Source organism: Hippocampus comes, unplaced genomic scaffold (assembly GCF_001891065.2).
Source record: "Hippocampus comes isolate QL1 unplaced genomic scaffold, H_comes_QL1_v1.1 scaffold13, whole genome shotgun sequence".
Taxonomy (NCBI): Eukaryota; Metazoa; Chordata; class Actinopteri; order Syngnathiformes; family Syngnathidae; genus Hippocampus; species Hippocampus comes.
Genome location: NW_017805532.1, coordinates 219,121 through 240,239, shown reverse-complemented (window position 1 = coordinate 240,239; position 21,119 = coordinate 219,121). Strand labels below are relative to the sequence as shown.

At 42.9% G+C, this 21,119-nt stretch overlaps 1 protein-coding gene across 1 annotated transcript in view; it reads left to right on the top strand.

Moving 5' to 3' along the window:
- The window catches only part of dock8 (dedicator of cytokinesis 8), a 60,905-nt gene that overhangs the window by 27,990 nt on the left and 11,796 nt on the right, over positions 1-21,119 (top strand). Inside the window, exons 15-40 of the mRNA XM_019878033.1 lie at positions 2,823-2,940; positions 3,298-3,368; positions 3,865-4,009; positions 4,094-4,195; positions 4,296-4,391; positions 4,515-4,749; positions 4,814-4,975; positions 5,630-5,808; positions 6,427-6,519; positions 6,993-7,088; positions 8,358-8,507; positions 8,583-8,696; positions 9,298-9,453; positions 9,595-9,734; positions 9,819-9,982; positions 10,563-10,714; positions 12,159-12,341; positions 12,429-12,555; positions 12,963-13,050; positions 13,126-13,222; positions 13,860-13,994; positions 14,512-14,664; positions 17,280-17,438; positions 18,094-18,194; positions 19,905-20,097; positions 20,864-21,007. Of these exons, the coding sequence (XP_019733592.1) occupies positions 2,823-2,940; positions 3,298-3,368; positions 3,865-4,009; positions 4,094-4,195; positions 4,296-4,391; positions 4,515-4,749; positions 4,814-4,975; positions 5,630-5,808; positions 6,427-6,519; positions 6,993-7,088; positions 8,358-8,507; positions 8,583-8,696; positions 9,298-9,453; positions 9,595-9,734; positions 9,819-9,982; positions 10,563-10,714; positions 12,159-12,341; positions 12,429-12,555; positions 12,963-13,050; positions 13,126-13,222; positions 13,860-13,994; positions 14,512-14,664; positions 17,280-17,438; positions 18,094-18,194; positions 19,905-20,097; positions 20,864-21,007 (3,553 nt within the window). The remainder of the gene's footprint in view (positions 1-2,822; positions 2,941-3,297; positions 3,369-3,864; positions 4,010-4,093; positions 4,196-4,295; positions 4,392-4,514; positions 4,750-4,813; positions 4,976-5,629; positions 5,809-6,426; positions 6,520-6,992; positions 7,089-8,357; positions 8,508-8,582; positions 8,697-9,297; positions 9,454-9,594; positions 9,735-9,818; positions 9,983-10,562; positions 10,715-12,158; positions 12,342-12,428; positions 12,556-12,962; positions 13,051-13,125; positions 13,223-13,859; positions 13,995-14,511; positions 14,665-17,279; positions 17,439-18,093; positions 18,195-19,904; positions 20,098-20,863; positions 21,008-21,119) is intronic.

Genomic DNA, 21,119 nt, shown 5'->3' with positions numbered 1-21,119 from the left:
TCCATCAGGGAAATCCAGCAGCATAGATCGTAAAGTGCAGATGCCCCGGAGAAACTCAGAACGTTTCAGCACTTTCGACGAGCAGCCGTGTAACATCTCTGCTTTCAAGCCTGCCACTATCACCATCAGCACCATCTTCAAACAGGTCAGGCTTCCGAAAAAAAAAAAGGCCTTTTTTGCTCCGCTGAGATGCAACATGTCCTGTAAAAAAAGATTGTTAACCTTCCAAATACATTCCTTTCAACACATAACAATGTTTGGCATCCACGTCAAGCAACTGCAAAAACAATTCAAGCTATTCAACCTCGGAAGGGAGTTTAAATGCTTTTATAATAAAGTCGTAAGTCCCCGTTCTCTTGTATTTTCAGAATTCCCTCTTTTTGAAAAAAAGCATACAGATATATTAAAACTACAGAAATAAATGTATATTTAAAAATGTCCTTCCATCCATTTTCTGGAGCGTATTAGGATCACGGGTGAGTCCAATCCATGTCCTGGATGATTCACCAATGGTACAGACAATGACAAGTTGGTAGTATTAGGTAGCTGTGGTAATTTTAGTCTACTACATGATAATGAAGCTGGCATTCTAGTATTAGTTGTAGAAGTGTAGTCGTGATAGTGTCGCACATTACATCATTAAAGTCGTTTTTTTTTTCTGCTTCAGGAAGGGGATCGTTTGAGTGACGAGGACTTGCTCAAATTCCTGTATGATATCAAGAAAACATCCACTCCACAGAGACGAATCAAGACAATATCAGGTTCCCCCTTGTCATGTTTAAGAAAAAAAAAATGTTCAGTTGGGTTTTATGGTGAAATGCTGCAGAACCAACAGTAGCATTCACGTCTTGTCGCTTCAGGCTCCATAAAGCTGGACATGTCTCCACTGCACGACTTACCTCAGGCTTGTTTGTCCACCGAGCTCATCCCCCTCATTCCCGTGGCGGAGAAGAATATTCGACATGTCAAAGAAGTGCTGGAGTTTCCCTCCAGTGAGGTTTACGTGCCTCATAACATTTACAGGTAAGCCTCAGTGACACCTGTAAAACACTCCGATAGCGTATACTCGAAGTCAGTGGTCCCCAAAAACCGGTCCGTGGACCAGTACCGGGCCTCGGCCCATTTGGGACCGGGCCCCACAGAGACAGACCTGCGACTCGAGCCATTTGGAGTCCCCCTTCTAACTTTGGTTTGCTAGTTGAAATAAACAGAATCCTCCAATAAATGCAAGAAGAAGCAGTAGACAGAAAGTAATCGGAACAAATTGGCCAAACGGACAGCTAAAAGCGCAGCTCCTGGGCAGCCATGACTTCCGAAGATGAAGCGATTTTGACCAGAGAAGTTCCTCCCTTGGCGATATCGCCAGAGCAACGTAGAGGAGGAATCTGTTGTGCGTGCTATGCAGTCAAAAACAAGGCAATACAAGAAACCGGTTGATTCATTTGAACACGTGGCAAAAATGCGAGCGGGGTTTGAACAGCCTGCCCATGTAAACATTAGCAGTTTAGTCGCTAATAACTAGCCCGCAGCCACCGGATAGAAGCAGCAATCAATCGTGTCATCTTTTCATCAGACCCATTTGCAAGTAGCAATGATGCTAACGCCCTATGTAGCATCATAATTTAAAAAAACATTATTATAATTACATTATGATTTCTAATTGGTCCATTTCTTAATAGTTCACTGTGTTATTATATTTTCTTCTACATTTGTTGTGCCATAGAATAACACTGTTTGAAATGAATGAATGTTAATAAAATGTTGCATTACTCTATAATTATCTTTGTTGTCAGTAGCTGTGCTTGCAAACTGGCAATTTAAAAAGATGAAAAAAAATGTTTGCCGGTCCGCAAACACAAAAAAAGGTTGGGGCCCACTGCTCTAAGTAAGATGTGTGAGAGCGTTGAAAGTATGGTTGTAAAACGCAGAAATTGGAAATACAAATATGGTTTTGTAAGGAGAAAAAGAAAATAGCCTGAGGTTCAAACAGGCCTTCTTGTTCAAACAGAAACTGTTCTTTTTTTTCCCTCCAACAAGCCTCAGGCAACGAAAACAGTCATGCTGCACTCATTAGTCTCAAGAGGTGGTGTCGCTCATTGCATTGTACTGGATTCCGCATTTTTATTTTAAAGGCGGCATTATGGAAAGTTGACTTCAATTTTTAAAAAAATATTTTATACAAATCGTGAAGATAAGCGGTTTGGATAATGGATGGGTGGAGAGTTTGGGTTTTGGAGGGCCTGACCGCCCATCGAGTATGAAATTGATAAATTAGCCAGTCATTTGCCATCTGGAGTCTCCTGTTCTGGAGATAGTTTCAGAGTCTCCTGAAACCTCAAACAATACCACAAAAAATATCTTGATTTGTTGCTTGTCAATTATTTTGTAAGTATGCGGTGGGGTTACCTGTCCATCCGATACCTAAGCAATGTCACAAAGCTTTGCAAATGTTCACAATGCTGCACCGTCTGCGAAACGAAACTGGGTCACAAGTCCAGTCAGTACCATCTGGGAGCTGTTTTCAATTTAATGTTTACACAATAAAGAAAAACACACACAATTTGAAACCAAAAAGATCTAATGTTTGAAAGAATTCCAGTGAGAATGATGACAAAATGATGTCAAATATTTTGGGACACCCTGTAAAAAGAATTGCATGCATGCTCTAACAATGTCTTCAATGTTGTCTTCCTATTACTGATGTCAAGATAACCTCTGTTTCCCATTACTTCACTCATTGCAAAATTACTCACATGTCACTATTGCCCTCTAGTGTTTAAAACCTGAATTACATCACATTTTCCCCCCTTTGTATTCTGCAGGAACTTGCTCTTTATTTATCCCCAGAGGCTGAACTTTGTCAACAGGCTTACGTCTGCACGAAACATCACCATCAAAATCCAGTTTATGAGTGGAGAAGACCCCAGCTGCGCCCTACCTGTGAGTGCAGATGCTACCTCTCGAACTATACACATACACCAAAAAAAAAATAAGTTGGCAAAAGTTGGTTTAGAAAGAACGTAAAGTTATGAAAAGCTCAGCTAAAAAAAACTGTTTAAAATAATGGTTGGACTGTATCACAGTCTCTTATTCTGGGTGTCCTCTGATAGATTATAATCTTTTATAATGGATGTTTATGCACCCTATAAGGTATTCAACAAAACACTTGGTTCGCAATATTAAACTCTGCCACAGTTTCCATTTATCAATAATAAAGTAAACATACTGCATGCTAATTCAAACCAAACTTTTATGAATTGTGCATGTGTGTGTGTGTGTTCCCCCCCCCCCCCCCAGGTCATTTTTGGCAAATCCAGTGGCCCTGAATTTGTGCGAGAAGTTTACACGCCTGTTACCTACCATAACAAGCAAGTACAGTTATACACCTCTACCCCATGGTTTACCTTTTGTTCAATGTGTTTTGTTTGTTTCATTGTTTTGTGTTTGAATGTGTTCAAAAAGTTTTTTTTGGGGGTGTTGGGGCTCTGTATAGCGGCTTTTTACCTCGTGTGTAGGTTAGGATCACTGTACAGTACTTGAATGGAGTTATATTTTTTAATTCAATTAAATGAATAATATCTTTGCAATGATATATTTGAAAACAGCCTGAACAAATACAAGGCTATAAAATAAATACAATCGTCTGCTTCCAACGGTCTCCTCATATAATTTTGACGTTCCCAATGATGCCCTATATTGAGGAATAGCAACTTAAATTTTTAAAAATCTGCAAATTTACTGATCGCACAGGTGCAAGCAGCTGAAAAATGGACATACACTGTCTCAAGTTTGAGGAGCAAAATGCCACCGTTTAGGGGCAGTCTGGAGCCCCTGCCGTCTGTAAGTGTCTCCTTTTTTGGTCAGATCACCGGATTTCTACGAGGAGGTGAAGCTGGCCCTTCCCGCGCGTCTAACGGAGCGACACCACTTGCTCTTCACCTTTTACCACATCAGCTGCCATCAGAAGCAGAACCAGGGCAACAGTTGCGAAACGCTGATTGGCTTCTCTGTAAGCTTCATGATCATACAAAATGAGTTTTTTTTCTTTTTGGGGAGGTACAATGTTCTTTGTTGCACTTGCCTCCTCATCTAGTGGCTGCCCATATGGATAAATGACAGACTGCACACGGGTCAGTTCTGCTTGCCCATCGCCTTGGAGCGACTCCCTCCGAATTACTCGCTGCACACTGCTGAGGTAAACATGTTTAAAGATACCTCTCAGCATCCCTTTTTATTTTTTTTCTTGGATAAATCCACCCTATTGTTGAGTTTGCTGCCTTTTGTTTGTTTTGCAGAAACTTCCTTCTCAAACCATCCCAGTCAAGTGGATGGAAAGTCACAAGGGATTGTTCAATCTGGAGGTCCAGGCTGTGTCCTCCGTGCACACTCAGGTCAGTTTAAGGTCATGGTTTAGCACAGTAGTCCTAAAAATCTTTACGCCAAATACTACCTTGAAATAATCTGCACTATATACAGTAGCTACTATACCCCCACTCTCTTGCTTTATCCACCAGGACAACCACTTGGAACGCTTTTTTACCCTGTGTCATGCACTGGAGGGCGGCGCCATTTTCCCGCTGCGTGTCCGAGAGGAGAAGATTCCCGAGAACAAGTTGGAGCACGAGCTGAAGCTCAGCATCATCTCCCTGTCGTCGTCCAGCCTGGAACCGCTGGTGCATTTCCTGCACCTGGTGCTGGACAATCTCTTCACGCTCATCATGCAGCCCATGCTTATTGCTGGCCAGACCGGTGAGATGATGATGTTGTCGCTGACTTCGATGCATCCAATATATCATGACGTCCTGTTTTTCAGCCAACCTGGCCCAGATTGCCTTCGAGTCGGTGGTGTCTATTGTCAACAGTCTGCATAACAGTCAGGAGCTGACCAGGGACCAGCAGGGTCGAAACAGCCTTTTGGCGACTTACCTTTACTGGGTGTTTCGTCTACCTGACCCCCCTCGAGACATTCCAAATGGTATGCACTCATAATTACGCACCAAGATACATTTCTGTTTGGAATTAAAACCGAAATTGCCCAGAGGTTTGAATAATTTCCACTCATATGGCACATAAAAGCCATTCACCAAAGTTCCCTCATTTGCTCTCTGTGAATTTAATACTAATTAATCCTTCTGTGAATTTTCAAACCTCAAATATGCAAGGGTTTACTAATGTTGTCAACTTATGTGTGGGAAGTGCAAAATTATGTTTCTACTTGTGCTGAAGTAGTTTATAGTAAAACCTGAAAAGAATAATGTGTGATAAACAAGCCTTTGACAAATGCAGCTTTCAGTGATATATGCATCCACGATTCCATTCATCCATTTTCTATGCCGGTTATCAAGCTCACAGGTGAGCCAGAGCCTACCCTAGCTGACTTCACAGCAGCCAATTGCAAGCCACAGAGGGATCAACAAATATTCACACTGACATTTACACCAAATGAAAACTCATTTAATCTAAGATGAATGTTTTTGGAACGTGGGATGAAGCGGGAGAACCTGGAGAAAAGCCTCACAAGCACACATAGGCCCAGATTCAAACCCCGAACCTTAGAACTAACAGAGTTCCTCCCTGAGTGTCCACTCAAAAGCCAAGATGACACTAAAATGCGGTTTCCCGAAAACAGGAACAGGTGGTGTCATGCCATCCACAGAGAGCCGTTACAGCACAATGGGCCGAGCCTCCGCGGCCACAGTGGGCAGCATGCTATTGCAGTCCAGGATCCGCAGTAGCAGCAACCCTGACATCCCTGCGCCTCATTCGTTAACCGAGGATGCCGAGGTCAGGCACATCTTGGCCGCCAAGGTATGCCCGAGGTGGGAGTGAGTGACATTTGAGCAAGTCATAAGTCTCGCTTTTTGCCACGTGTTAACAGTTTCAAACCAGTCTTCTGTGTCATGTATTACTTTGTTGTCTTCTCACTTAAATGCACAGCCAACATCGCTTGCCTTTGTGGTTTTGTAGTGATGCTGGAAGTTAGATGTCAAAGTTGATAATTCAGGCACATCCAAGTCAAGTTGGGGCTCATGAATACCAAGTCAAAGGGGAGTTGAGTCTTTCAGTTTTATCCGAAAAAGTCCCAGATCCTAAAATTGGTTGCTTTAGTATGAGTACGGCCACGTCATGTGACATGTCATGTGAGTCCCGACCCCTAAGCTGCTAAAAAAAACAAAAACCGGTCGAACAGCTGCACAGGTAGCTTCACACTTTTTCTACATGATCACCCATGTCTGTTCACAAACACACACACACACACACACACACACACACACACACACACACACACACACACACATCACAAGTCATTTGATTCCTACTCCCACAGTACATTAGCTATTGTAATAGGGCAGCAGACAGCGGTTCTAATGAGGACATCCATCATACTCAGTGTGATGGAACGTGTATGTGTGTTTTTGTCTGCAGGGCCACAATGTCCCAGGCAGTCGCATGTCAACCATTTTGGACACAAATAGCCATCAGAACGCAACAGGAAGCACCAGACCCTCCAGCAGAAAGGTACGAGAAGTGGGGAGTGTCGCTATGGTTACTTAGGTTATATAAAGCAAATTTTTTTTTTTACACTGACTTAATAGCCGCTCCAAATTTTTATGTATTTTAAAAACTAGCCTAATAATAAACAGTAAAATGGTTGCAAAAAATACAAAATAAATCTCACCATATATGCAATAAATTATTACAGAATTAGCCAGTCACTCTCAGTGTTTATTGTACTTGTTTTTCATGACATCACAATGTGAGCAGAAAATAAGATTAATGAAAACATTAAACAATATAGCGTTTTTTTTGGTCCTCTGTATTTAGCATAGGAACTAATGATCATCTTTTGAGGAACAATGTCCAATGTCCACAAGATGTCAGTGTGGCATACATTTTTTTTCCTCTTTTTTTCCTGCATTCCGAGTTCTACCACCTAGGAGCAAAAATAGGTTGTCTTATATACGTGGTATGTGTGTTTTTGTGTCTTGCAGCAGTTTCACGAGGAGCTGGCCCTACAAATGGTGGTCAGCACGGGAGTGTGTAGGGAGAATGCCTACAAATATGCCTGGTTCTTCTTTGAGCTGCTGGTCAGTAAATTCATTGACACAATGAAAAAAATTGAGATTTGTATGTGTCATTCATCACATCAATTGACCATGAAACTCTTTTTCCCTCTCACTCTCCCCTCTCTATTTCTCTCTCTCTCTCTCTCTCTCTCTCTCTCTCTCTCTCTCTCTCTCTCTCTCTCTCTCTCTCTCTCTCTCTCTCTCTCTCTCTCTCTTCCTTTGTTTTTACTGAAGCATATCATTACTCACATTTATTCTCAACCCCTCCATTAATCTCACTTAGTCAATCTTGTCCTGCAATGACCTCACTTTGGGGATGAATCAAAATCAGGCCATAGTCTATGCGCTTTTATAATTTTACCATAGAGGCGCTCATTTGGATCAACTTCACTTTTTTTGTTGTTTTTGTGTTTGACAATAGCCTTTTTTTCTCCTAGTGTAATTCCTATTGTATAAAGTGAATCGTGTTATCATGAATAATTGGTGAGCAGAGTGTTCACATGAATGATACTTGTGCCTGTGGCGTGATTGAGCATGCGGGGTTTTATTTTTCCCTTTACATAATTTTTTATTTTTTTTTACTCTACAGATTATTTTTAGTCATTTCTATTTTACTCTTGTATTCTATTCATATAGTACGTATTTGTGGTTAGCCATTTGCATATTTGCAGATTTTTTTTTTAACCTGTCCTTCAAAATTTCAGAGATTCACTGTTAGTTTACCAGTCGTGGGCATGCATAACAGCACCCAACACTAGCGAAGTCGTTCTTCAACTTTTTATGTCAAAGTACACCCTCAAAAAATACTTAGCTCTACAAGTTGGACTGTCACAACTCATGTGCTCATCAAACAATGAGACACAATTCATTTCACATTTTTCTAAGCCACAACTGTAGCGATCAAACAGTCTGATCACACTGCAATTGAATATAAGAACAAAAACAGTGAATCTGTTAAAATGTATTGCACATAAATAAAATTTTATTAAAAAATGTACAATGCAGAATGTTTTCAAATTTAGTCAAATATTAAGTGCAAATCTGTCACAGTTAGAAGTTAAACACAACTGAACTGTACTTTGGGTGTGATTCCTTTGCACACCACTAGGGGTACCACACTTTGAGAATCTTTTCACGAGACAATTGTTCTAAACTTTAGGTTTAAGTATGAGTACTCCTTAAATGTTCTTCGGTCAACATGCAAATCACAATGCATGTGCAGAGCCACTTGCAGAGCCACTTGATGGGGGATTAAATTACGCTTATTGTCCTCACCTTTCATCCAAACAGGTGAAAAGTATGGCACAGCACATGTCTCAGCCGGACCAAAACAGCGTGCCGCGTAGGAGCCGCTTCTCCGACCGCTTTAAAGACGACATCACCACCATCGTCTCAGTGGTCACGGCTGAGATCGGGACCATCCTGGTCAAACAGCAGAAGGTATGGCAGTGATGCGTCCTAGCTTAGCACCAATGAGACACTTCGCCAGTTCCAATTTGGTGACGTCTGTTTCAGGAGGTGGAGCAAGCGGAGAAAGTCAACATCAGCCTGGCCTTCTTCCTGTACGACTTGCTGTCTCTAATGGACCGTGGCTTTGTCTTCATGCTAGTGAAAAACTACTGCAATCAGGTATAGCTGAGTGGATGCAACATTAGTCACACCTGCACAATATGAATACAGCACACCAAATATAAGAGATTTTAATTGAGTTTCGTGATGTCTTAATGTATGTAATATTTCTTAGTGTTGTCAATTTCATCGACCACTCGAGTATCTGAAGCTTTTGCTGTTAGCCCACACTAATCTGTGCATCCAACAAAACTCAATGCAGGTCTGTTTACCTTCCGGCTTTGACTTGATGTGTTTTTTTCCGCATCATTATGCCTCTGCAATGTCTCAGACATTATAGCCACTTCAAAGTGGCGTTGGTCTTCATCCATTCTCGGCGATCATAAAATGGGCTGAAAAACTTTGTGTGGAAGTGGTTATTACTGAAATTAGCTCTACTGTTATGTAACAGTGGTTTGAAGTGTAAAATGAAGAAGATTTACTTTGTCACACTTGATGGGAGAGATGCAACAACTATGTTGGGATAAAAGCAATAAAAGGTCAATTTTCCATGATATATGCCCCATCATATTGTGTTCGCAATTGTACACAGAAGCCTCTTTCACACATATAGTGATCCTGCAACATGCCATTTTTCATGCGCGCTCTCTTTCCGTTCCAGATGTCCGCCAAAAGTGTTTCGATGCCAACACTAATCAGCATGCGTCTGGAGTTCCTGCGAATCCTGTGTAGTCACGAGCACTACCTCAACCTCAGCCTGTTTTTCAGCAGTCCGGCCTCGGCTCCTGCTTCTCCGTGCCCATCCATCTCCTCACAGGTCCGTCCATGGCCACTCTTTGAGCATTCTTTATTTTTTTTTTAGCCATTCCAATATATCAGCTTTTCTTTGCTCAATACAGTTATATAGTAATAATAATTTGTGTGGCATGAGCGTATTGTGTTGTGTGTCTCCATACAGAGCTCTGGTTCGTGTAGCTTCCAAGAGCAGCAAAGGATCCTGGGACTGTTTGAGCTTTCTCAGGAGTTCAAGCAGCAGCACTACCTCACAGGGCTGCTGCTCACCGAGCTCAATGCAGCCCTCGACATGGAGTCAGAGGGGTACGGAAAAAGGGGCCAAATGCTTCATGAAATCCGTAAGGTGGGGCATCATGAGCTTGGTTGTTTGACTGCGTGCGTCTTCAGGGGAAAGGTCCAGAGGAAGGCCATCAACGCCATCTTCAGCCTGTTGTGCTCTCACGATCTGGACCATCGCTGCATCAAGAGCGAGGTCAGAGCGAAGATGGCCGCCCTCTACTTGCCCCTGGTGGGCATCATCATTGACTCCACCAACTACCTGGATTTCACAGGTCTGTATTAGTTCATCAATGAAAATTCTACACTCAATTGAACATTCTGTAAATGTGTATCACATTTACGGTACATATACAGTGCTCAGCTGTTTTCGGAATCTGAGTTGTGATTGGTTGTTACCTGAGCCCCTGAGTAACTCAGATGTCATTTTCAGTTGAAAGCAAGTGGCAAAATGGCCGCCCCCTGAGATGGGCAAAAATGGGTGGACTTTACTGCTTAACTCATATTTCATATATACAATATTAATCAGAATGCTGTGTTTAGACTAGTGGGGCTGCATCGAACATATTCTCGTAAAGAAAATTTTGGGGTTGACTTCTCCTCTAATGCGCCTTTTGGTCTAAAACTGACCAGTTAAGGTAACAGTAAATTTACACTCGTTTCCAGGCTGTACTGACTATTTAACATTAGAAGTCTAAGAATCATTTCTTTAGTTTTCTCTACTCAGATTATATCATAAAATATTGACAAAAATGAGGTGTCTTCTCCATTTGTAAGATACAATACTTTACAGTATGATTAGTTATGCCTTCACTTGTGACCCTTGCAAGTTAGTCTGTGTGTCTGTCCCCACAGTGTCAGACGCGCGCTGCACGAAGAGCAAAAGTGGTGGACCCGAGGACGACCTTGACAGCGTGCCGCCCATCAATCAATCTGTTGCCATGGCGATCGCTGGCAACCCCTTCAACACGCTTGGGAGGAACGTTCTTGTTTCCATGGCATCCATGGTAAAAACTGTCAACTATCAAACTGTTTTTAGATGTGTGGGCGTGTGTTTGTGTGTGTGTGTGTGTGTGTGTGGGGCGGGTGCGTAGCGGTAGGGGGGTGGTGGGGGGTGCGTATTCGGTATGCACGTGTATTGTGCCAAATATGTGAAGTTCACTGAGGTAGATTGATTAGCCGTCGTGCGCACACACACACACACACGCACACACACACACACACACACACACACACACACACAAACACACACACGCACACACACACACACGAAAATATGATGGTTTATATGCAGTGCTGTTATAAGAGAGTCATCAAATCTAAAAAAAACACATCCATCATGTGTAGTATCTACCTATCAAACTACACAGTCACCTCCAAGAGATGCACTTCAGTGACCCCAGAATGTTTTTGCATGAAACACCCACCGCAGCGGAAAAGTGACTTTCACACAATGCAGCCCTCGGCTTGATATTTATCATAGTTTCAAACATGGCAGGTGTAGTACTTCAGCTGCTTCGATCGATGTTTTCGCGCACTTTTTTTTTCCTCACTCATTGATATTTTCATAGCGTTTGGTGGCAGTGCCACGAATGGGTGGGAGAAAAAGTCAGGCTGGGTCCCACCACGAGAATGTGAGGTTTTTGAGGCGGGACACCCAAAAGCTTTGTGGCTATAATGGCCACATTTATCAAGAGCTGCCACACAAGTGAAGCAGCAGTAAACCTCTCGCATTGTAATTCATCATCAGGAGAATGAAGGTGAATTAGTCTGCAGTAGATTTTCACTTCCGTTAGATGGGGAAAAGAGGTAGTTGACCATCCTTGCGGTGTGTGCGCATGATGCATCAGGGTCCCTGTGGGAGCTGGACAATTTGGTGTGTTAATGGTGCGTTTATAAGTTTTTCAATTGTGGCTGATGACCAGACTCAGTTTCTTGTACCATGTGTCTTGGCCAGAGTCAGCTGGGAGAGGCTCCAGTCACCTGTATCCCTAATCATGAATTTGGTTGAAGTGCTCTTGTTGGCCTCTTAGTTTGGCGTTCTAGTTTTGTCTTGTTTTTGTTTTCTTTTTCATTTCTACCTACTTACTTTATATTTTCATTTAGATTTTTTATTAATCTGCTTTTATTTAACAGATTCTTTTTACTTTTTGCTTTCAAAAAACTACAGTTGTTTTGTTTTTATTCGACTGCTGCTTTCTCAAAACTCCAGACAGGGTAAGCATAATATTGTGGGTCCCCCCCCCCCCCACTTATACAATCACACATCTTACAGCAAAAGGCACTGTAAAATTGAGATGAAACCTACCCTGATTTTGATCACATCTACTTTCCTGTAAGAATGAATGAGAACATCCGGGCAATGTATTGTGGTCATCCGCTGCATTTCTTTCTAGTTTCAAATGGGCTCTTACCTCTGTCTTGTGTCAAGCGTCTCCCTCTTTGTCCCAGCAGGGGAAGTCGGTAGCCACCCTGGCGGCGGACACCAGCCGTCACCTGCTGGTGTGCTTCCTGTGGGTGATGAAGAATGCCGACCGGAGTCTTATCCAGCGCTGGACTGTGGATATGCCCCCCTCTCAGCTCAACAAGCTGCTGGAGCTCCTCACTATCTGTGTGTCGTGTTTTGAGTACCGGGTCAGTATGCTCGGCATCATGGAGTCTGTTCAGAGGCCTTGTCGTTCCATAACTCCCCGTTATTTGTGTGTATTTGTATGTGTGTAGGCTCATCAGAGCAGCGATAAAGTGAGCACACAGGCTTTACAGAAATCCCAGCAGGCTAAGCTCCAGCTGGAAGAAGCCCTGCTGAGAGGGATGGGAGCCCGCGGGGAGATGATGAAGCGAGTTGGAGGTAAGGCGCACTTTAGGGATTATGCCGCCAGGGAGGACATTGTTATCAATTTTAGACCTTTGGACATTATGTGTTCGTAACGGTCGTAATGGTCCAAAAATGCTATCTCGTTATTCCATTTCAATAAAGATTTGTTTTTATAGATTCAGTCTCATTCAAAAGACTCAATAGTAGTCAAAAAGCTCTCCGCTTGCACCTCCAGGAAATAAAAACCTTACATGTCATGTGTACCCAGGCAGAGCGATTGAGACCAAAAGAATAAATGGCTCGATGATGATTTTAGCTTTCGCTACCACTATTCTCGGAATGTGTTCCCCATGACCATCAACAACAATTCGCAAACTTAATTAGGCACCCTTGACCGCATGGTTTGCTTTCTGACGTTCCTGTTTTTTTGTGTTTGTCAGGAATGGACAGAACCATAGGTCAAAGAGAGAACCTGCGCTGGAGGAAAGATCTCACCCAGTGGAGACAGACCAACGACAGACATGATAAGTACGTTTAGTGTCACTTCTCCAAACATACGCCATCTTTTCAATTCTGAATATTCGTCATCCCACCTGGCATCAGGACCAAGGCGGAGTTGGACCAGGAGGCTCTGATCAGCGGAAACTTGGCCACAGAGGCAAACCTCATCGTTTTAGACCTGTTGGAAACCATCGTCCAGGTCAGGAAGAGCACTCCTCTTAGCGGAGGAGGGTGTGTTATGACAGTCCTTTTGAATATGAATATTCCTTTTACGGCATTGAATCGCTCGCATCTGGGCTGTTCGGGTTGCGCTAGAATTCCAAGTTAACATGAACACCAGTTGCGATTGCTTCGGTACCCTGAGAATAGGGTGACCTGGTCCGGATGATGAGAATATTCACAGTCATCTTCCTCCTGCAAAATTTCTTCCGAGCAGTTTGAATTGGCTGCATTCACATGTATAAATAAACCGCCCACACACCCATGCAAGACTTGGCAATGTAAGCTTGAAATGAGTCTTCCCTAGACTTTTAGTGAAAGCAATTTAGAGCCGCCCCCCCCCAAAAAAAAAAAACCCAAAAAACATCAGCTATATTTAATGCTCCCAGACAAAAGAAGGATTAAGTCAGGACAGGTTGTTAGATTATAAAGTTGCAAAGGAGTGGAACATTTCTGGTAAATTTCCATGGGAAGTTAATCTGGGGCCATGCCTTTCAAGCCGCTCAAAGTCACCGTACAACAATTAAAACAAAGTTAAAAAATAATGTACTCTCTATTTCACTCATGTGGACGTCTGGATGAATATGATTTCATTTTGCCTTGTGTCCCCCGTGCAGGCGGTGCCACTGGCGGACTGTAAGGACAGCGTGGTGGGTGGTGTGTTGAAGGTGTTACTCCACTCGCTTACCTGCAACCAGAGCTCCACCTTCCTCTCACACACCTTCAGCACACTCAGGGCGCTTGTTGTCAAGGTAACCCCCACATGATTATTATTCTTATTATTTGGAATTATGATTAAATGTGCTCTGTACAATGACAACAATGATTAGTTTTTCTTGTTCTTGTCACTACATTGCCTTATGATTCCAATGGCACCCAAGCTCAATTTCTTAAACAGACAGCAATCAAAAATACAATAGGCAGTTTGTTTGGAATGGTTACAGATCAGTTTTGCTGTAAAACCCCTAGAATTGTACGCCCCTGAATTTAGAATTCATCCTTAATCCCTGCCCAAATATAAACATTACAATATATTAATCTGGAGATTGCTTGGATCTGAATAAGCAATCAGATAAATTTAAATGTGTTGAAAGCCTGTTGGAGGGTTTAAACTATATATATATATATATTTTTTTTTGGTCTTGCTACAGTATATGAAATATTTTTTTTCATCTGCAGGATAGTGGGTGGATGTGGAACTGCGATAAACAGGGATTGACTATATTATTCTGCAAATTGCGTGATAGTCCTCACTTGCTTGCATTGCAGTTTGGCGAGCTGCTTTTTGAAGAAGAGGCGGAGCAGTGTGCAGACCTGTGCCAGAAGGTGCTCCAGTACTGCAGCAGCCCGGTGGACGAGAACCGGAGTCAGGCATGCGCCACCCTCTACCTCATCATGAGATACAGCTACAGCAACGCCAGCGTAAGCGCACACACGCCGATATCCTGTGATCACTCACTCAACGTTATCCGGACCACCGGCACAGCCATAGACCAAAGCAAATGGTGGGTGACCTTCCAGTTCTTATCTAACCTGAAGGAATTGAACTGAAGAGCACATAAGAACAGGGGGTGGCTCATGATGTGTCTGCTTCTGACACACACACATACACACGCACATTTTATCCCGCTTTTATGCCGTTCCCGTTTCTATTCTGGGCGCTTGGTGGGGGGAAAAAAGTTTCTGGTGAAGGATGTGCGGGTGAATACAGAGCAGAGATGTGTCACTGTCTGCCTCCCTGACACTTACCCCTCGTTAAATAATGACACACACACTGGCTCACTGTGCGGGTATGTCCTGAAATTGAGATACGCTCCCTGCTCACAACATTGTTGCGTTGTGTAATGAGATCCATTTTTACTTTTGACGGACATTATCATTTACCACACACAACCAGAAGGATTTATAAGTCAATTGTCAGTTGGTATCAGGACAATGAAGACGTTCTCTGAGCCAGTGGTTTGCAATCATTTGACACCAAGTTCTACCATCTTAACACTTCCAAGTACTACCATCATGATCAACATTAAATTTCGATTAGTCGACTACATGCACACCTCGTTCATCTTCATTTTTTGTGTTTTTTTGTACACATGGCTAGAAAAAAAATGAAATTTGGCCAATTCCCCCCACAAATTAATAAATAAATAATGGAAAAATCAACCAGCAAAGACAACTGTACCACATGGACTGATGGTGTCCAGATGTCCAGATTTATTCTTGCCGTCTGGTGGGCGGTTTGCCCGAGTTACATTTGCGGGTGAAATTTTTGCTCGCACTATAAAGGAAAAATGGACCAAGCAGTGGCTTGTAACTTCAACAACTTGTAAGTTGGGACACACATAAGTCAAGGTATCACTGCATTTCAGTGAATAATGATAAATCCTAGTGACAAAATTCCAATATACGCCCAACATATGCACAAGGTAGGTATCCAAAGTGTCTTATGTTGTGCTCCTTGGATATTTCCTGTGTTTACAGCGTGCACACTGTAATGAAAGTCAAGACACCAGCCTCTGCAAAACACACACACACACACACACACACACACACACACACACACACACACACACACACACACACACACACACACACCCACCCCTATCCCATCATGTATTTGTTTATGCAGCGGATGCAGCGATGGGAATTAGCTTAGCGGCCATGTGACTCACTCAAATAGAATTTTCTTCCTAATATCAAGCCATTTTTTTCAGCGTCATGCTCACGCATAAATATACACAAGCTGACATTTATGTTTCAGATGCTTATAAAAAACTCAGAAGGACATGGGGGGGTGACGTGTGGTGAGACAAATCTTATTATATAGGCCCAGTTTTTGATCACACACGCGCGTGCGCGCAAACATGCATCAAGTGCATTAGGGGGCAGTGATGGGTGGTTAGGCCGCAGCTCCATGCTCAGTTGAACAGAATGGGGCCGTAGAGATCATCCATGGGTGATTATGTCTCTGCTAATGGGAGATCATTTCCCGCTCTGCAGCTCATGTTGGAGATAGATGGCGCTCAGCGCACGCGCACACACACACACACACACACACACACACACACACACACACACACACACACACACACACACACACAACCTGTGCGTCCACATGTGGCAGCTTGTCACTGACAGGTAGTGCGAAGAATGAATGGAGGGACAAAGGCGAGCAGAGGATGCAACATAATCAGGCCGCTGTGCCTTCCTGATTCAATATCATTGTGATGCGTTCAGGTGCTGATTCAATTTGTACGCTTGAGTTTCGACGTCATTTTTGTTTTCTTGGCGAGGCCTTGATGGGTCATTGACAGATTTAGCTGCAGTAGTAGGACAAAATATTGCTGCTCTCAATGTGATGTGGTACACTTCCACACGACTGTAAACAACTACAATAACAAACAATTTATCTCTTCTTACGTCCATATGTCATACATGCATTCATATTTACAGTACTGCATACAATTGGAGTATGCCAGGTGGATTACAACCATGTCCTCGACCATACATTTCCATTTTAAATTGCCACAGCAAAGGATTTAAAAGAATAAAATGAGCATACAATAAATTCCATATGCTTATTTTTTTGGCTCAGCTATCTTCCTAGGATGATAAAAATAACGTACAAATATTGTTGGATTAAAAGAACAAAGTACAATGCATCTCTCTCTCTCTCTCTCTCTCTCTCTCTCTCTCTCCGTCTCTGCCTCTGTCTCTGTCTCTGTCTCTCTCTGTCTCTGTCTCTGTGTGTAATAAGACCAGGCGTCAGATTAACAGTTTCATGATATGTGTATGTATGACCGCTGGACAATTTGTAAAGGTCTGGGGGGAACAAAATGCATGACGCACGCACGCTCACGTCATTTGCACCTTTTCACAAAAGACAGCACAGCAGTCAAGGAGTGAAGGACATTGAGCGGCCCTCCGTCGTACAATATTGAAGTGCCAAAGATGCAGAGACAAGAGTCAAGTGTGGAAATCAATAGACTATGAAGGTTGAGTTTCACGGTGGTCCTTTTTGTGTGTGTCTGGAGCAGAACTTCTCCAGGGTGAAGATGCAGGTCACCATGTCTCTGGCCTCCCTGGTGGGCAAGTCCTCTGACTTCCAGGAGGAGCACCTGAGATCCTCTCTGCGCACGATCCTGGCCTACGCCGAGGAGGACGCCGAGATGCAGAACACGCAGTTGCCCCTGCAGGTGTCACATTATGAAGTTTAATATGTGTTTTGGTCCTAGACGCAATCACATTATGCAACATTAGGAGCCATATTTCCATCAAGGGCTGAAGGATTTTGAAAAATAATCAAATTGGGAATGTTTTTTTTTCTTCAATATTGCCATTATTTTTTCAAAGCTCACTGAGAAAATACCAAGTTGTGCAAAGCTGTTATCTGGGCAAAAGGTGTCAACTTGGAAGAATCAAAATTACAAATCATATGTATCGATTAACATTTATTTCAATCAAATAATTAAAATCAATATTTCTTCATAATGTCAATGTCCTAAGTATTAATGTACAAATCAGATTTTTTAAAATAGTCAATAACAGTTAAATTAGAGGGTGTTTGTTTAACACTTTCGACTGGTACTGTACACATAAAAAAACAAAGCCAACTGATGTGAACCCCCCCACCCAACCACCCAAATTGCAGCATTTGCGGTGTGAAAATTGCGTTCTACTACATTGCGATGCCAATTTGAATTGTATTTTTTAATTTATTTTTGTACATGCCAATCCATTTTGTTTTTCTACTTTCTTCCTTTCATAATTATGCTGCTCTAAATTTGCGAATTTCTCCATCGTGAGACAAATAAAGGTTTTCTTATCTATCTTATCTTATTCTGGCTCCAGGTTGACGAGCTCCTGAGGAACCTCAACAGCATCTTGTCAGACACAGTGAAGATGCGAGAATTCCAGGAGGACCCCGAGATGCTCATGGACCTCATGTACAGGTACCTTGTCCCCTTTCCTCCCACCTCACTGTTTTTTCTCTCTTTATCTGGGGCTTGTTTGCCTCCATTTGCCTCCCTTGCCATGGCAACCAATGTGCTCGCACTTTGGATCCCCTCTGAGCCGCTTTTGTTTGCATGCAAATGCAAACAGTGGGTCTAGAGGAGACCAAAGGACCATATGCACACACCATGTGTCGTATTACATGTGTTTTATATTACGCGTGGCTCTATTTTCGGTCTCATTCACCAAAGCCCGTACACTTTTTTTCACCTCAACTCACCCCTGCGAGCTCACCACACTTGTTGCTCTGCGGGGTGAAAAAACATTTGGCCTCCAGATGCATCAATTACTGTTAAAGGAGAAAATGAATTGCTGGTTTCATAAAGATTTTCATTGTGTATAAATGCAATGCGTACTTGGATTCCTTTTATGAAAATAATTTCTGTCATCTGGTTGTTTTATGAATACTGTGCAAAATATCTGAAGGCCTTCATTAGAATTGTTGTTCTTCAAAGGCATTACTGCGTTCCACTTCACCACTGATCATTTTCTGTGGAACGGTATCTCCATTGGTGCTGTGACTTAAGAATTTAATTAATTCTGGGTTATATTTTCCCCATTGGCGGTTAAGTAAATTCCTTGCGTACTTTGAAGGTGCGGCGATTCTCCCGTCCAGGCTTGTGACACACCTCCATGCATAAGCGGTGAAAACTTACGCAGCCACTGAAGAGGTGTGACCCACTGACTTTTGCAAGTCCAGTATTGTTGAGTTTTCCTGAGCCATGCGAATGCCAAAGAGATGCATTTGGAATATATGTCACACGGGAGTTAAGCGGCAGTAATATTAGTTGTTTCTCATAGAGGATAAACAGTACAGTATATGCCTGCGAGTGTTGTTATATTGTCGGTCTACATGTTTTGCTCTACCTTTTCTGTACAATATACACATTGCTTAAAGGGTTGTACCACAGCATTTCTGCTATTTGTCTGCCTGTCTTTGGTGTTTTACATTGTGTGTTAGCAATTAGATACTGACCATTCCCAAGGGAAAAAAAATCTAGATGTGTAGTTTGACAATAAACCTGAGGCCTCTTTTTTCAAGAATTGTTCACTGTCTGAGTTGAGTTGATTTTGCTGCCACCATCAAACCCTTCTCTCGCTCACAAGTCAAAGCAAATGGGCTGAGCGACGGCTTTTACAGCATCTCGAAAAAGTTGGCTCACTCATAAGGCAAGGCACCACTGTACTTGTCTAACACGGAAATTCACAATGCCCTTGCATGTGGTAAAGGAGAGCCGCAGGAGTCGTTCAGCAATTTGTCAAACACCAGGAGAACAATGAAACACATATGACAGCACAACGAGACAGAGCTTTTGTCAGCCACAACTCATGCCCAGGTTCTCACACGCAAAATTGCAGTATCTCGAGCCAACCATACTGAATGCTAATTTGCTCTACATTGTGCACTGCAATTGGCCGGCGAACAGTCCAGGGTGCACCCCACCCCTCAAAGTCAACTGGGAGAGTAAGTCAACAAAATAGTTTACTGTTCTTATAGTGCACTGCATGACATACTGACAGCTGTTTGCAACATTTTGTCCCTTGCATGAAGCTTAAACGAGATTGTCTTATGCAATGAAAGACCTTTTGATACTATTGAGTACTGAATCAATAGCAGTGACATCCTCCCTCCTCCTCTTATCGCACAGGATAGCAAAAGGCTACCAGACGTCTCCTGACCTGCGTCTGACGTGGCTGCAGAATATGGCGGAGAAGCACAACAACAGAAAATGCTACACCGAGTCGGCTATGTGTCTGGTACACGCCGCCGCTCTGGTGGCGGAGTATCTCAGCATGCTGGAGGATCACAAGTACCTGCCCATTGGCAGCGTCACCTTTCAGGTAGAGGCTATGAATGCAGACGTCAGAATTTGTCATATTGTACACACAGTACATGGGTTGGTGGAAGAGAGACACCATCGTCACACGTCTCTCAATGGATAAGCCTCTAATTTGGTCGTGTGCGTCCAGTGGGGGGCGCTGTATGCTCATAACGTTAAAAACGGAAACGTGGCTTCAACTGTGTCAGTGCACATACTGGTTTTCATTCAGACGTATTCATAATAGTATGATAATGTTGTCTCGACTTTCAGCTTGGCCCATCAGGAGTGGTCACTATGAGTCACTTCCATAATATATTTGGTGCAATGTTTACTGCTTCTGCCCTTCCTGCAATTACTAATAGTCCTACTGCTCATAATACCGATGAATTTAAATACCTGCTGATCAGAAGTTGCAAAAAAAAAAAAAAAGCACAAATTTATGCCGATGTCAAAATAACCACCTTGGTATAATTAATAAAAATGGTAGATGTGCTCGTGTGCTGACTGTGATATTGATAAGCTCTAACACTAAAACACACACACACACACACACACACACACACACACACACACACACACACACACACACACATCCAAGACACACACGAAGCAGTGAGGTGTGTGCACCCAACACATCCTGACCTCCAGCAGTCAACAGGTCATTGATTGGAGCGTCATCACATTAGTTCCATTTCCTTCTCCCTGTTTTCAATTCAGCCATGTGACTGCTAATTTGATTAAGAAGGCTAAGTGATTGATTGGACCCATGGATTTTCCTTCCTCAGAGCATCTCCTCCAATGTGCTGGAGGAGTCGGCCGTGTCGGATGACATCCTGTCCCCCGACGAGGACGGCGTGTGCTCGGGCCGCTACTTCACCGAGAGCGGCCTCGTGGGGTTGCTGGAGCAGGCCGCCGAGCTCTTCAGCAATGTAATAGACCAACCGTGACATCGTTTCCATCCATTTGTCCCTTACGGTAGAATATCGGCGTGCCCTCTGTCGCCGTGGTAATGGACGGCTCTGGGTTTTTTTTTTTTTTTTT